General features: G+C 34.8%; 1 protein-coding gene across 2 annotated transcripts in view; it reads left to right on the top strand.

Annotated features, from left to right (window-relative positions):
* The window catches only part of EIPR1 (EARP complex and GARP complex interacting protein 1), a 106,780-nt gene that overhangs the window by 44,668 nt on the left and 45,354 nt on the right, over positions 1-16,758 (top strand). For both annotated transcript variants that reach the window (XM_051613957.1, XM_051613956.1), the window contains exons 5-7: positions 6,104-6,203; positions 14,040-14,176; positions 16,437-16,604. In XM_051613957.1, coding sequence (XP_051469917.1) covers positions 6,104-6,203; positions 14,040-14,176; positions 16,437-16,604 — 405 coding nt within the window. The remainder of the gene's footprint in view (positions 1-6,103; positions 6,204-14,039; positions 14,177-16,436; positions 16,605-16,758) is intronic.

Here is a 16,758-nt window from a genome sequence, read left to right as displayed (position 1 = left end):
TGTCTTTAAAAATTAAGCATAACTATTTGCTTTCAGTTACTGAGATTGTCTACTGCATCTAAGCTTTGAATCTGGGACCCATCAGAGTTTTCACTCAAATTCTTGTATAACATAGATAAATTCAGAAAATTAAGCAGATGCTTAAATTAGGCAAACAAACAGGCCTATTAATTGCTCTCTTTGGTTTAAGCTGAAGACTTTTTTATACTTTGTGTACATCCTTCTGTGAGCCAAAATGCAAAGATTTCAAGTGCAAAATTCTCAAGTGAATTAATTCCAGAGTGAAAACCTCAAGATACGTGCAAATATTGCCACATCTAAGAGAAAATGGAGAGGAAGAGAAATTGCAATTTTCTTTAGAAGTTGCAAATGTTCCAAAAACTCAGGGATGTTTATCACTAAATATTAAACTAGAGTTTTGAATTCACAAATGCGGAAGTTGTTATAAATGAGCTATGTCTACTGACTTTTTTTTTTTTTTAAGGAATTTTTTTTTTTTGGTATTTCATCTAAGGTATACAAATAGAGTACTGACAAGTATCATCTCTTCTTTTGCTGTGTGATTACATAGTATGGAGCAACGTCATTAAGGTCTATTTTCTATGAAAGTACAGTACAAATTTGCTGTAACAGTCCTTTCAGGTTGAATTAAAGTTTATTTAAGATACATAAGACACTGCATAACATATCATTGCGTTAATTTACAAAGTCACCTGATGAAAGTTACCCACATTTGCAATTGCTACCCTGAAGACAGGTAGGTGCATTCTGGAAATGAGGTCCAGAAGTTTTTTACTTAATCTTCTTGGCCTTTAAAATAGTATGTAAAAAAATACCCCAAGCATCCTAAACGTTGTCTCAAGGAAAAAAGCCAAGAAGTAAGAGAATCTGAGACTCAAAAGAAAAGTGAAAATGGTGTTTTTAGTAACCATTACACTTCCACATTGCATTAAGGTGCCACTTAGGTTTCCTGTCGTGATGATGGTAATCCTGTAGACATCAGAAAATAGATGTTAAAATTCTGCCTTAGTGTTTTATTAAAAAAAAACAGCAAAACAATTAAAAACTTTTAAATTTTTTCTATCTAACTAATTTAAATCTGAAAGTGACACCTTGTAGTAGGATCATATGGTCTTTACTATATGGTCTGTTAACTGATATATATGCTGATATATATGCTTTACAGCAATGGTATGTAGTAAATGCAGTCATAACTTTTTTTATATGGAAAATCTTATCTTAACACTTAATACTATATTGTCCCGGTAGTAGAAATATAATTGTGAGGAAGGATATCCATCTGATATAGAGTTTCCTTTCATAGGGTCAGGAGAGCCAGTTGCGTGGACTGGCATATAAACTGAACTCCAGAGGTTTTTTGGTTTTTTTGTTTTGTAACATGCCGAGCTGATACTAATTGTATGGTAGGCCTTTCAGTTTCTTCACATAATGCACAAAATTTCAGCACTATCAGAAGATACATAGTGGTGAAGCTGATTAATTTCAAACAGAATAAAAAATTATCAGCATTTAAGATTGATGTATACACACCTGGTTTGTTCCACATTTACATTCTTCATCAGAGACTTCTGATGCGAAAAAGATGAAGTATAGAGAGTTTTTTTGGAAAAACTTATATGACGAGTGCATTTTTTATCTTAATAAATTAGTCTTTATCAATAGTACTCTCGCCAAAGCAAACCAGTGCTGCTGTTTCCAGTGTAATGGAAATCACGAGAAGTGGGGAAGCCATGAGTTTTGTACCCTGATGTTATTAATACTGTATTTAAAAGCACTTAAAAGAGTATGAAATCTGTTGTATGTATGTGATAATTTGTCAGTTACTCAGGTTGGATAGAGAAAATAGACAAAAATTATAATAGTACTGAGACTTTTTAGGAAGGACAGGCCTGGATCATGAGAGTTCTCTCTGTGAGAGATCTGCTGGAGTTCATGGTGCCCTACCTGGGGATGGATGATGAGCCAAATGAGAGCTTGTGAGTAAGGAATAAAGAGCAGATCATTACTGATGGCACAGTAATGGGTGTCTCCTGTAGGCTACCTCTTCAGGAAGAACAAGTAGATAATGAATTACAGAATACCAGGTTGATAGGGACCTCAAGGATCATCTGTTTCAACCTTTCTTGGCAAAAGCACAGTCTAGATAAGATGGCCTAGCACCCTGGTCAGCTGGATCTTAAGTGTGTGATGTTAGGGAAACCACCAGTTCTCTGAAGAGATTATTCCAATGGCTGTTCTCAATGTGAAAAATTTTCTTCTTGTATCCAGTTGGAATCTACCCAGGAGGAACTTGTACCCATTGCACTTCATCTTTACCATGTGATTCCTTGTCACGTGAGGCTTTCTACAAACAGCTAGAAGTAGCCTTATATTTGCAAGGCCTGGCCCTCGTGGGGGACTTTAATTACATGGGTATCTGCTGGAGGGCCAGCACAGCAGGGCAAGAGCAGTCCAGGCAGTTCCTGGGGAGAATCAATAACCACTTACCTGAGTAACAGAGGAGCCAATGAGGAGAGATGCTCTTCTGGCCCTCACACTTAGAAAGAAGGAAGACATGGTTGTGAATGTGTAAGTCAAAGGCAGCCTTGACTGCAGTAAACATGAGATGGTGGAGTTCAAGATCCTGAGAGGAGGGAGAAGGGTAAAAATGAAGCTTACAGCCCTTGACTTCAGGAGAGCAGACTTTGGCCTACTCAGGTATCTGCTCGGGTGAGTCCCATGTGATAGGGTGCTAGAGGGTAGAGAAGTCCAAGAAAGCTGCTTAATACTCAAGGATCACTTCCTCCAAGCTTAAGAACTTTTTCTCAGCAGTCTCTTAGCCAAAAGGGCACCTTTTATTTTAAAATAAACTCAACTGTCAGTTTTTTCGGGAAGCTATGGTTCTTGTTTTACTGGGTCTTGAGAAGTCTGTTGCCAAAATCTATCTCCGTGACTGAGAATTATGAGGCACAGCTTAATTTACATATGCTTTCACCAGCACAGACTTCAATGTGCTACAAAATAGTCAAAACTGTTTTCCATTAATGTGGCCACTCTGTAGAGCACTTGGATAAGGAGTAAGAATTGTGGGTTCCACATTGTCCTCAGTCTAATCTCTTTACTCTTAGAGTAATGCCCTAATTGCCAGATTAGCAGAGTCACCTTTAAATTTGAATAGTTCTGCTGCAAAGAAGACAGACTATTTGGGTTCATGACAGAAAGTTTTCTGATGGGCTACAAGGTGGCTGCAGGATGTTCTGTGGAGTTACCAAGTGTTTGGGTGTTTTCCATTTTGTAGTGAACATGTTCAGTCTAGCAAAACTTTTCCACTTATACAAATAGATGGTTGTCTCTTCTGTAGTTATGGTGAAGCAGTAGGTAATGCTTGTTTTGTCCAACACATTATGGCTGACTGGAGTTCACATCTATTAAAACATTAGCATGTTGCTTTATTCTTATTTAATCTATAATTGAGAACTTTGAATTGTTAATTTGTAAATTTTGAGAACGTTAATAAATGATGGTGTTAACTATCTTGTCAGCATAAAACACAGGTAATCGTCCTTCCATGTGTGTATTTGAGTGAATATGTTAAATTATCTTTTTTCTTTACTAGGAAAATGTTCTCTGTAAGTTTTAATTTTTTTAACAAAAGCTACTAGCTAAAAGCTAATTTGAAGCATCAGGAGTCAGATGATAACAAAATTGGGTAAAAGACAACAAATATATTTGCTTCTCTGGTGTTTATAGATTCTCTAAAGAGCAGCAGTGAAGTTGACACTCTGTTTCTGAGTGGCAGCTGTAAATTTGGCAATTATCTTGTCCGTTTCCAAAAACTGTAAGCATCAGCAACTGTTGGCACACTCAGGAAAATGGTGTTGCCTGGTTTATCTATTTTCCTATTTCAAGATTATCACAACCTCTCCTGTGTCTGAAAATTGTTCTAAATGAAAACTTCAGTATTTCTAACATTTATAATTTTGAAAGCCAGTGTTTATCACTTGCTGGTATGTTTTTCCCACTTCTGCATGTTATTTCATGCTTAACTTTCAGTCATGACTACAGAATACAGCTGAAAGAGTGATTTGAGTACACCTTTGCTTAGATTATAAAATCTGAATTTTCACTACAACCACATCCATAAAACAATAAACTTTCATAAAAGACAAATTAAATAGAAGGAAAATGGGCATCTCACAAGGACAGAGTGAATGTGGAGAGACCTTTTCATTTGAAGGTATGTCAGCTGGGTTATAATTGGCTCTAATTAGCACAATGTTTTCAGCTATAAAAAGTCTGTATCTTGAAGCTGAGTGACACTCAAAGATATGAAATTTCTTCTTATGTTTGAAAACAACAAATAAAGTGCTTCAAATCCAGCTTTTACTGAACTCAGAGTTCAATGATCAGTGCAGGACAGGGCCAAATACATCAACAGGCATAAAGAATGTTTCTCTCTGGCTGGAAGAGCTCTTTAAGAGTTAATTGGTCAAACCACATTCCGTTGTCTGTAATTAAAAATATATCTACACCAAATGCCAGTTATACTTACAGTAATATGTAAGAAGACTTATAGACTTAAAATAAACAAATGTGATCAGAATCAGCTTGAAGATTGCTTAGTTACCCATTTAGTTGTGTGATGATGTGGTTGTTTCTAATTTCACTTTGGAAAACAGGATTGTTTATTTTCCTTGTGTTTTATACCGTAAGATTAGATGGAGTTCCATGACTTAGACCTGGGGCCAGCCAGGTCATGCCCACTGTCTTAGGAAGTAGGAGTAATGCAAAATTTGGGATAAAATAGGAGCATGCACAGTGTGCAGCACCAAGTTAGGAAATAATTAGTGGCTGCCTAATGTTGGGCTGACTTATCCAAGGGTGCATCTACTCATGCAACCTTCTTTTATCTCTTCAATCCAGATAATGAATTGATTAATGAAAAAGCTGAACAAACTAGAAAAGTGTGTGTCTGGAGATTTGACTCTTGACAAACTTCAAGAGTTATTTCTTCATCTATGCACCAAGGAGAAGAACAGCATATCAAATGCCTTTGAGTAACTTAAGTTTTTGTCTAGAGATAGCACGAAGTTTCTCCATGTCACTATTGATGCTAAGCTGTGATCTCTGTCTCAGCTATATTTTGTCACTAAGACATAACTGGGAGGTTGCACAACATTTCAAATAAAATGTTGGGTATGAAAATCTATTCTCATCAAATAAGTATTATTCTTTTAATTTTACTGTTAACTCAAAAAAAATTTCTTAGGGTTATAGTGCATGTACTTAGCTGTGCTGCCCATACTGGCTGGCGTGAATATGCTGCTTCTCACAGGCAGAACTAGAGATCAGGACTGATTTCTTGCATTCCTTCACAGAGCAACAAAACTGGTGGATCACAGATAAAAAGTACATGTTAATTGAGTCACGATGACAGCTGCTGAACTAGAAGAGGTTTGCATCAAAGCTTACAATTACAAGGCTTACAATTTTTGGTGCACCTTCAAAAAAGATGCACAACGTTACTTATTGAGACCTTTGAGGTTTCAAGCTAAGGCGCTCAAGTGTACATCAAGGACTGATTCTTTTCTATGTATGTATGCAGAATCACTTCTACAATTACTTACCTCTGTTTTGCATTATTGTTGTGTGATCCAATATGCAGAATGGATGACAAATGGAGTGAGGATTTAGAGAAGTTCCCTTTTTACAGTTAGGCTAGCATCTGGGGAAGCTGGGTGGCATTTCTTTTTCTGACAGATTTGGAGGGGACAGCACATAAGAGAGAGAATGTAACGTGAACGTTAGCATGGACTAAAAGATTACACAAGCAAGTCTGAGTTTTGTATCACATAGCTTTTAAGTAACCAATGCTGCAATAATGTTAATCAAGTATGTGTAAAAACGTCTGGATTGCTAGTTAAAGGTAGATTTTGCATTTAAAATACATTATGTATTTCAACTGAAGAAAACCATAAGGAATATGGTTTCGTGTGTTTTGTGATAGGTTAGAATCACTGAGTTAAAATGGCTAGAGAGTGCAAATTCTGACTAGTTTTAATATTAAGCTGTGGTTTTTTCGTTTTCTGCTTCTGTTTTACAGTGTTATGTGGGAACCAATGGGAGATGGTAAAAAGATTATTTCACTGGCTGATAATAACATATTATTGTGGGATTTGCAGGAAAGTTCAGCCAAAGCTGTGGTAAGATTTTTTTTATATTTTTTTAAAAACAAATCATGATAGATTGAATATAGTACAAACAATTACATTCACTAGCCTGGAATTTACTAATTTTTGGGCTACTCAGAAATATCGCCTTTAATGCTGGTGGGGAAAATTAAATACCCTATCAGTTGTCTTGAATACAAGTGTTTTAAAGAAGGCAACTTGGTATTTTTGTATCAGTTGCTAGTGGTTATTTTGTCTTTTTCTAGAGCTGCCTGTGCTTTCCTACTGGATTTAAAGTAAATAATCCAAAGTAAAGCAATGCTAATTTGATAAATGTAGATGAGAAAAAAAATTGTAATAACCTTTGGCTTTACTGATTGAATTTAGATAATAGTATATTAATTCATGTTGCTTAATACCATGCAGCCCTCTGTTTAGTTTATACTCCTTGTTGCATGTGTAAGTATAATATAAATTTCTCTATTTACTGTGCACTGCTTTGAGCTCTCAGTATTAATTTAATCTAGTACCATACTTTCCATTCAGATTATTTTGCTCATTGTTAAAACTTTCTTATTCAGGAACATATATAAAAATATGTCATTGGCATAGATTTGTTTGATTACGTTACCTCTTATAGATAAACAAAGAAGTCTGTTTATTTCAGTATAATGACATAGATTGTATATAGAAAACTTCAGATGTTTCTTTATAGAGTCATTCAGGTCAGTATCTGTCCTAAAAATAGTAAACAATTATGTTAAGGACATTATTATTCAGATGATCACTTGTCACTTCTTGAATTAAATCCTCATTGTTCAGGGTTAGTTTCTTTTCTTGAATGCTACAGAATCAGATTTTTCAACTGGCAGTTGCTTAAAGAGTCAACACATGTCTGTAAACTCTTCCCTGTTGTACCATCCAACTGTACACAAATAGATGATTTCTTGGATTATTATTATTTTGCATAGTATCAATGTAATGTGATGTAGTTTAATATTTTGTTCGTAATAAAGCCCTTGGGGTTCCTTCACTTCCAAGGCTTCTTCAAAGTAGGTTTGTTTTGTTTTGTTTTTATCAAATTGATATTGACAGGCTCTAGGAGCCTGTCTGTAGCTTTGTATCCACTGGATTTGCATTATTCCTCCATTAGTCAGTATTTCTTTTCTAATGCCTGCATAACACATTGGCTTCTCAGGCTTCTGCACAAGCAATTTTGAGTTACTCTTAAACAAATATTTGCTTCATCACTGAATCAGTGATCACTCTTAAAGTGAAGTTTAATAGTGAATGTTCATGAAATCTCAACTCAGTAATCTTGTCTCTATGCAGCCAGGTGGGTCTCTTCTAAAATGACTGGTATTGTTGCATTCCTGTTCAATTTTTGTCTGCAACAAGTATGTCTCAAACATGTGGATGGGTTCCTGAGTTAAGCAGACTACAGCCGAATAAGACTCTGAGAAAACCATGAGCATCACTTTAAAATGCCTACTGTAGACTTTCTAATAATTAAAATGATGACAATGTAAAGTGCAGTATCATAGGCTTTTTTCAGGCCTAGTTTCAACTGCTGTGTCTTTCTGAAATCTTTGAAGATTACGTCCTTCCTAAGAGATTAACTCCCTGTCAGAATCCATAGAAGGCTGGAGAACAAAAATTTTTATTCTGTAGCAGTTTTATATTTACAAAAATGACACAGGACTGACAGTTACAGGAAGTGATGAGAAAGAAAATAAGAAATATTTCATTATTGAGATAAGTTTCTGTTTAAAGAAACAATCAAAACCAAACAAAAAACTGTAACTCCACCCCATCTTTAATGCTGTCATGTTTGGAATGTAGGAGACAAATCTATGAGTACAAGTTGATTAGTAATAGGTAGCATTGGTAGTGGTAAGCAATAAATATGTTTTCCATTTGGTTATCACTGTGTACAAGAAGTGTTTAGCCAATAAGCTGCTGGTGAACTAGTGATCTCTTTCTGTGTATATCCTGTTTATAATGGATTGTTGAATCAAAAATATGTTAAACCCTAAAAAGCACGTCTTGTATTTTAATGCTTTTTGATCAGAGTGTAAAAACACCCTTTTCTGGGATATTAATAAAGAGGACCTTTTCATCTTTGAAAAAGTAAATGTAAAACTCAGTTGTATTATTGGTGAAAAACTGAAAATACGTGTCTTGAAGATTTTCCATAGGCCAACATCTCTGTTTGCTTACTGATCAAAACTGTACAGACTTTTAATTGGTGCATCTCTTCTCTCTGCCTGGGAGTTACAAGTCACATTGTTTAATTAGAATTAGCCTGAAGAATTTTAGGATTCATGATATATTCAGACCTTTATTACTTTGTAATAAAATTACTGGTTTATTCATTCCCTGAAATAGCTGGTCAACCTGTCATAGGAAGCATTTACTACCCATAACTTCTATACAGTACTGTGGGTTTGTTTCTTGCCTTTTCAATGTATTTTGACCAGTTCTTAAAGAGTTGGCGCTGGGATCAATTTTGTTTAATGTTCTCCTTAACAGTAGCATGGAACCATTATGAAAATTATTGATAACAAACTTGGAACGCATCATCAGTATATGCAGGACTAACAATATATTTCAAAGGACGAGCTAGCTGCTCTTGATGTTTTGTTCAGTTTTTGTAGTATAAAGCAGAAAACTTGTATTTAGGGAATGAAGTTCTTTTCTTGCTCTGAGGTAGAAACTCGGCACTTAAAAATACATAGATTCTCTTTCTTAGCTATTCTGAGAATGACTTGGAGCTACCAGTATAATGAGGCTGTTTGAAAAGGCAAATGATTGTAAGATGGTCCAGGAGAAAAAAACAGGTATGAAAAGACTATGGTGGGGTTGCCTGCAACACGAGGAACTGAACTCAATGAATGTGAAGTCCTCATCACTATTTGTTTCTGTCAATAACAAAGCAGAACAACACTCATTCCTTCTTAGTGTGGATCTCAAAATAGTCTTTCAATGGCTTTGTTACTATGGTTGATTAAAAGGACATCTCCTTGCGGCTGTCTTGACATCTCTGCACAACCTTCAGCATGCAGAGAATTTTGTCCCAGTCCCAGTTTATGAGAGTATGGTTAAAAAGCAAAAAAATAATGTTGTGTGTGATTTGTCTCAATGAGTTTAGTTATTACTACCATGAGTTAACTTCTTTCACTTGATGCTCTTTAAAAATTCTAAGGGACTTAATTGTTTAAGATGTCTTTACTAACCCGTCTTCACTGAGAAGACAGTCAAGATCAAATAAGCATGTGCACTGTCAGCCTATGAATATTTTATAAATGGAATAATGTCTTCTTTACTGGTCTCATCTAGAATGCACTTGGACATCCATCAGATTTTTAGTCTTAGAACCTTTTGGGTAAGATGTGAGAGTTCCTTAGTGTTCACTTTGTGGTTTTTTTGTGTTTTATTCTGTTTAAAACACAGCTGCTGCTGTATGGTAAGAAAACTAAAATTATTAAATAAACACTTAAAAAAAAAACCCAAAACCAAACCAAAACAAAAAAAGACATTCAGAAGTCAAAAAAAGCAACAAAGATGTCTGGAGTTTTATTTTTTAAATTATTTCTGAGTTGTATTTTTTTAAAAAATGAAGGTACTTTATGTACTTCAAATTGGAACAGCTAATATTGTCAAGAAAGGAAAAAAAGTAATTTCCTTTAAGGAAATGAAGAATATCAATGTATTGATAAGTATTTAGTAGATTGCTGCAGCTGTTAAACATTTACATAGAAATTTGCATATTTTTTTTTCTCTCTCTCTATATGTAATGACTGATAATCCCTTTTTTTCAAGTGAGAAAATTCTTAAACTAAGATACTAATCTAAGAGCTAAGATTGCGCACTTAACCAAGTGGATTGATTTTAACTAACTGAAGAGAGAACCTGTTTTTTGACATTTTTATGCTAGCCTTTATTTTCTTATAAGAACATTATTTGAGTGTCACCAGTAACCATTTATACATACTAAGAAATACAGCCTTTAATTGTTTTTTGTTTATTTGTTTGTTTTTTTGTTATCCAGAAAGATGCTATGTGAACTTCTAAATTAATCCAATTACAGCATTAGAACATTCTCTGTTTTCTAAATATTTTGTTCTGGCATCAAAGACTCTGAGGGAAACAACTGACCTTCCAAATGCATGACATATTTATTAATTTTTAGTCCTTCTATTTAATAAAAATAAAAAACAAGTTCATAGAAGTCCAGAAATTTGTGGAACCTTAGAACTGGTCCTCTCACATTATTTTTTCATAATATGTTGTGAAAAAAAAAAAAAATTACAGCCCCCTTAGGCGCCCTCAGTATAAAATTTGATGTGTTCTGCCATTTGTCTGCTTCATGCTGCTCTGTTCTAAGACTGGTTATGGTGATCCATATGCTCATAACACTCAAAGAGTCTTCTACTCTTTTCAATCCAAAGATTTTTCTGAGCCTGGTTGGGTTCATCTACTTGGTATAACCCTCAATAGATCTTTCTTCCAAGTACTTTGCAATTCTTTTCTTCAACATAAGGAAGCTTTATGCATTCAAGTGTTCAGGAGTCCATTAGTTGGAAAAACATTTTATTTTATTTGCTGTTGAATCTGACTTCTATAAGCTTCATTCAGTGGCCAGTAGCTCTTTTTTGGAAGAGAGAATGACCAATTTGTTCACTTTCTCCATGCTGCTTGTGATTTTTCTAGATAATTTCTGCACCCTCTATAGGTTAATATACATTGGGATTTGTTTGGGGTTTTTTTTATGGATACTGCCTATCCTTTTCTCTTTCCTAATCAGTCCATATGAGATTAAAATTTGAAGCAAAAAAAAAAAAAAGAGGCATCTTAGTCCTTACTAATATTTTGGTAAAAATAAGTTGTAGTAATTCATTTTTTCATTTGAAGACACAGAAGTCGGTCCTTCAAATTTAGGATAGACTTTCATATTCAGATACTTGGCTTTCGTAAATTCCCTTCCTTCACTGAGAATAACATATACAATTCTATTCCAATCATATTTCATTGCTTATTTTTTCTCAGAACCTTTTCTTTTGACTTAAAATCATTGCTCTCATGCAATTATAGTATAATATCATACTGCCCTTTTATTGTTGTTCTTATGTCACCAGCTTTAGGTACTGATCCACTTAAGCACTTATGAACAGTGCTAAATCCATTCATATTCTGATAACCATTTTACACTGTTCAAGATTTCATTTTGTCCAGACTTTTTTCTAAAGTCAATGTGTAATCCTTGCACAATGCAAGGACAGCTAATTCAGTTGTCTAAAAGTAGACACAGGATCAATCTTTTTGAATTGTTTTCCTTCAGTATCCAATTCAGGAAATTCCTGAGAACTGTATGTCTTCATCTGCTCGCCAGTGCAAATCCAAATCGTTAGGTGGGATTAGTGTCTTAAAATATGCCTCTTTTGTCATGTTTTCCTTTTCTTCTGTATTCAGCTTTTCTGACTTTAAAGAAGTGGTGGGAGGAGTTCAGGATAAAAAGAAGTCTTGTCTACCTGTCCATAAATATTAATTAAAACTAAGCCTAAGGTTTTTTGCATTTCCAATTCTGAACTACCAGCTTTGTTTGCATTAAGTTCACTTTTTGGATTTCCAGGAAGGTAACTTGCAGTCTTCCTTCTGTTATATAAGGATTCCTTCTTATGTATGAACAGTGCCTTTCCTTACCTCTTAGCTGTCCTTTAAATCCATATAGTTCCTTTCAGGTTCATAGAAGACATACAGAAAAACATTGAACAAATACTTATTCAGTAATTTCTGGGGTTTCATTTTATTAATAGAATACTGCCGTGAGTTGTTTTGGAACTTGACTGTTTCAATAGGTTGACATCCATCAGTGGAAAGATGTAATTTAATTCCTGCCAATAGTTAAAAATTTCTTGGAAGGCAAGGATGACTTGGCTAATATAATATATATGTGATTTTTTCATGTGTTGTTAAGAAATAACACACAGTGTGTGGGCTGGCCTCACCCATAAACTTCGGGCTAAAAAAAACCCATGTTCATCTTTTTATAGTAGTTTACATAATAAAAGTAGAAATGAAGACTGAAAAAAAATAATAAAAATGGCTGGAGTGCTGAAGAAATTATTATCTACTTCTGACACTGACCTTCTGCCCTGAGTCTTATTTTGGATATGTGATACTGTCTGTCCCAAGAACAGATTTTGGAAATCCCCAATAGGAGCTACTCTTTTTGTTGGTACCCTCTTGCTGTCAGCATTAACGTTTCCTTCTCTCCCCCCCAGTCTGCTTTATTTCACTATGACAGCTTACGAAAAAAAAATAATTTTTGAAATTATCCTCTCAAGCTCTGCATATTCTCTTCTGCTTGGCATCCAGTATGTGCCAAAAATTGTGCAGTTTAATATCTTGCATCTAGTGTCCCATAAAATATTTTTCTTTATATTAATAACCCACAAGTTGTAGGAAAGCTTTAAGACAGTATTTGTACTTAGGGAATAATGGTACTAGAGAAGTGTTTGGCTGCAGTGTTATATTACTTATCATATGAGCAATATATAACCTTGCATACTGGGAACTGACATTCTGTGAAAAACATCTGTAAAATTTTTTGAAGATGACACATCTTAGGTAGCATAGACTTGAGTGATGGAAAAGTTTCAATTTCTAGATTGTTAATCAAAAAGCTAAGTCGGATATTTTTGTTGCAAATGTAATAATAAAAAGTTAGCAAAATACATAGAGGGACTTTGTTATCATAGGCAAATAGAATTAAGTTGTATTGTATTGACAGCATATTTTTCTGTTGATGTCATTTAAAGTTTATATAAACATCATGCATGTTTCAGTCCTTTTTATCCATCAAAGTGTAATACTTCTGCTGAGAAATCTTCCATTTATTAGAATGTTATTATGCATTAGGATTTAAGTAGAGAAGTGATCCAACGAGATCTAGTGCAGTAATCAGCTTTTGTGAAATCCATCTAAATGAAACATTTTGAAATATGAACATTATGTGCAAGATGACTAAATAAGTGTGGTGTCTGCGTATCTGCTTGAAATTCATATAAATTTTATATCCAATTAAAAATCTAGTATTTTGCTTACTCCCACATTAGATATTAAACAGTTTTAGTAAGTGTTTAGAAGTAAAAGTAATTTGCAGTGTCTGCACCTGCTTCGTTTTTCCCTAAGTTCATGTGGAATTAGAGGGTAACTTGCTGTACAACTTCAAAGGGAAAGTTGATTACTTTGTGCATTCTTTTAATTAACTATGGAGATGGAGAACTGTCTGCTCAATGACATGCAAGCCTAGCTTTGGAACCAAAACCTTTAATTCTCACAGATTGTAGTGCAGTGGTGTAGTACTTGCTCTTATAGTAATAGGCATTTATGTGATTACATGGCCACCTGGGCCTTGATTTTATATTTATTAATTTATTTATTTTAAAAGCTATTATATATTTATCAAAGAGTCTTTAACAATATAATTCTGTTCTTAAAGATGAAATTGTTCATGAATCTAAATGGGTGTGTTTATTTATCTGTTTGAGGCAACTACACATTCATGCAATGTACCTTTACTGTCTATCTACTGTTTCAACAAACGATCAGAAAATGTTGATTTTAGTTTATGAAGTAGTACAGTACTTCTGACATTTCTGAACGTATCATGCTGCATAAGACTTTGTGAGATATAAAATGAGCTCTAGTTGTTTTTTTTTTTTCCAGCTTTCTTTTTATCCTAATACTTTGATAGTCCATTATACTTGGAACAATAGGCTATTGTGCAGTTTTTGGCCTCGGTGGAACTAATTTCATTTTAGCTTTACATCTAGAAACGTTGCCAGCTTTGTTTCCTTATTTTAGCTCTCTAGTTCTGCAGCCTTGGAAGGGAAAGGGCAATTAAAATTTACTTCTGGAAGATGGAGTCCACATCACAACTGTACACAGATTGCAACAGCCAATGATACCACTGTTCGAGGGTGGGATACAAGAAGCATGAGGTAATGAGAAATTGCAGTCTTGTTCTCTGAAAAAGACAATCTCCTTTGAAGATGTTTTTTTCATTACTCCTAACATAATTTTTTATTTTATTTTTTTTAAAGGTCATAAATGTGGCAACACTATCACTTATAAAAGGAATGGTTGGGCTGGCATAGCTGATATATTCGCAGTTTAGTAACAAGGTTTCTCGGCTTTTTCCCCTCAGCTTGAATTCTGACTTGTATATTGAGTTTTACTGAACATGTGTACTAGTCTCAGGCATTGCTTTAATGAAGCTTTTCTTTAATTCAACCTGCAAATGATTTTAAATCAGTCCCGACTATGCCATGAACTGTCTTCACAGCATACTATTTAAAGGTGACTTTAATCTCTGAAGGTAATTCACAGGGTAAGTTCACTGTTCACTTTCCTGATTTTAGCGAAGACGATACTGTACTGTATCAAAGGTTGTAGCATGCTAGGTATAGGAAACTCTTCAGTCTATCAAAACCATAACCAAATCAATTAAGGTTTTGAATATACCTAATAACGTATTTCCCCCCTGCTCAGCTGTGATTTTGATAAGCAAAGGAGTGCTGTTGTGCACATCTGTTGCCATGACTACTAAAGCCTGTGCAAGCTTTTTTAAGATACGGTTTATCCCCTTAGCACATAGTAATTTATCACTAAACCTGGAAGACGGATGTCTTGTAATAACTTTTGTTGCCTTAAAGGGGGATGACTTTAAATTTAGTTCTATGGTTCCTGCCAGCTCACGGGTGTAGCAATAAATCCCTGTGTTTACCAGTCTTGTGGGTTTTTTTAATCAAAAAGGTTCATCTAATTTAATAAACAAAAGCTAAAAATACAAATATAATAATTAGCTCACTTCCTGTATGCTTGTCATCAGGTTTGAAAGTTCTGTTCATTGTCTTGTAAAGGAATAATGGTCAGAATAATAGTTAAGTTGGGCTAAATGTTTTCATGTTAAGTGCCACTGAATGTACAGTGGAATTTATTTTTAAACCCTTACACACATCTCCATGAGCAATGCAAGAAGAATAAGAAAGAAGTGCAGTAATAGAGGAAAAAAGTGTTTTATTGCTGCGAGCATGCTTGAGATTTAAAAATTTTCCCATAAGGATGTTTCAAGAAATCAAGAGGAAATGTTGAGTTTGGATCCCAGAATACTTGATAGAAAGGCATACTTAAATTATAACCTTAACTTCTCAATCTCTGAGCCAAGTGCTGAAGTTGGGTATCTAGGGGATATCCTCTATCCTGAGTAACTGCCATAGCTGTCAGGATAGTGCCTAGTATAGGCCTGGTATACTTTGAATCTCTTCTTATGGAGCTACTTTATTTAGTATTAGTAGTTAAGTATTAACATCTAGAGACTTCTCTCTTTGGTCTTCAGAGGAGAACATGTATAGAGTGCAGGAAATACAAAGCTTTGGTCAGTCTATGTATTCTGAAGAGAAGCATTTTTAATTTAAAAAAAGAAAAAGTTTACAAAGTGTTACAAGTCCTGTGAAGATGGTAGGAACTCTCAGATCCAAGGAGAACTTTGGTAGATGGTGGCTTTGAGAATGGACATGGGCAGAGGTACAGCCTTTTTAGAAAACTGATAATGCAATAGCAGAAACAAAGAAAAAACAACTCTAAGAGGCAAGATACAGTAACAAACTGGTAGAACATGATATTTTGAATAAGGATGTGAGATTGTTAGCAGTACTACAGATGTTTTCTGAAGTGGTCCACAGGCATGAGTATGAGTAGTTTAAGGGCCACAGGGAAATTAGTGATAAAAGCCAGAGCTCAAAAAGGTAAGTTCAAAACAGAGCAATAATAAGAAGCTGTTGTTCATAAATGTTGCTTCCCTTGCATCTCAGCTTTTCATACAGGGAGAACTAGATGACGTAAATACAGAATAAATACTCAAGGGTTGAAGATCTTCTGTGAAAATATTGTGGTTTAGTAGCAGACATTTCATAACAGTTGTTAGAGAGCTGTGCTAGAACAATCTGAAACTGCAGTTTTCTTTTAGCTCTAGATGTTCCAAATGCAAAAAAGAGAAGAGCAATGCTTTAATGCAAGCTGAGAAATTTGTACAAGTCACTAATAACAGCTGAGATTTCCCTAAAAACTGCACTAGCAATGAGAACTCTAGGTCTGCAGGCGCTATGGGGATTATGCAAGTTTCCAGGGAAACAGATTCCTGTCAGTGGAGTGCAGTTAGCTTTTTATAGACCATTTAATTTTTTTTAATGTGTCTTACAGACAGATATATTGCATAGAAAATGCACACGGACAGCTGGTACGAGACCTAGACTTTAATCCCAATAAACAATACTACCTGGCTAGCTGTGGAGATGACTGCAAGGTGAAATTCTGGGACACAAGAAATGTCACTGAACCAGTGAAGACACTAGAGGAGCATTCCCACTGGTAAAACAAATTGTCTGCATGCTGTTTTGTGGGTGGATGTCTTATCTAATTTATTCAGCTAATTATTTTACTGTTTAGGAACAATGCAAACTAACTATGCTTGTGCAGTGGTGAATAGTCATTTTTCTGCACAGAGGGAAGGTTTCAACATGTA

The sequence above is a fragment of the Apus apus genome, chromosome 3 (assembly GCF_020740795.1).
Source record: "Apus apus isolate bApuApu2 chromosome 3, bApuApu2.pri.cur, whole genome shotgun sequence".
Lineage (NCBI taxonomy): Eukaryota > Metazoa > Chordata > Aves > Apodiformes > Apodidae > Apus > Apus apus.
This window is presented reverse-complemented; position numbering and strand designations above follow the sequence as displayed.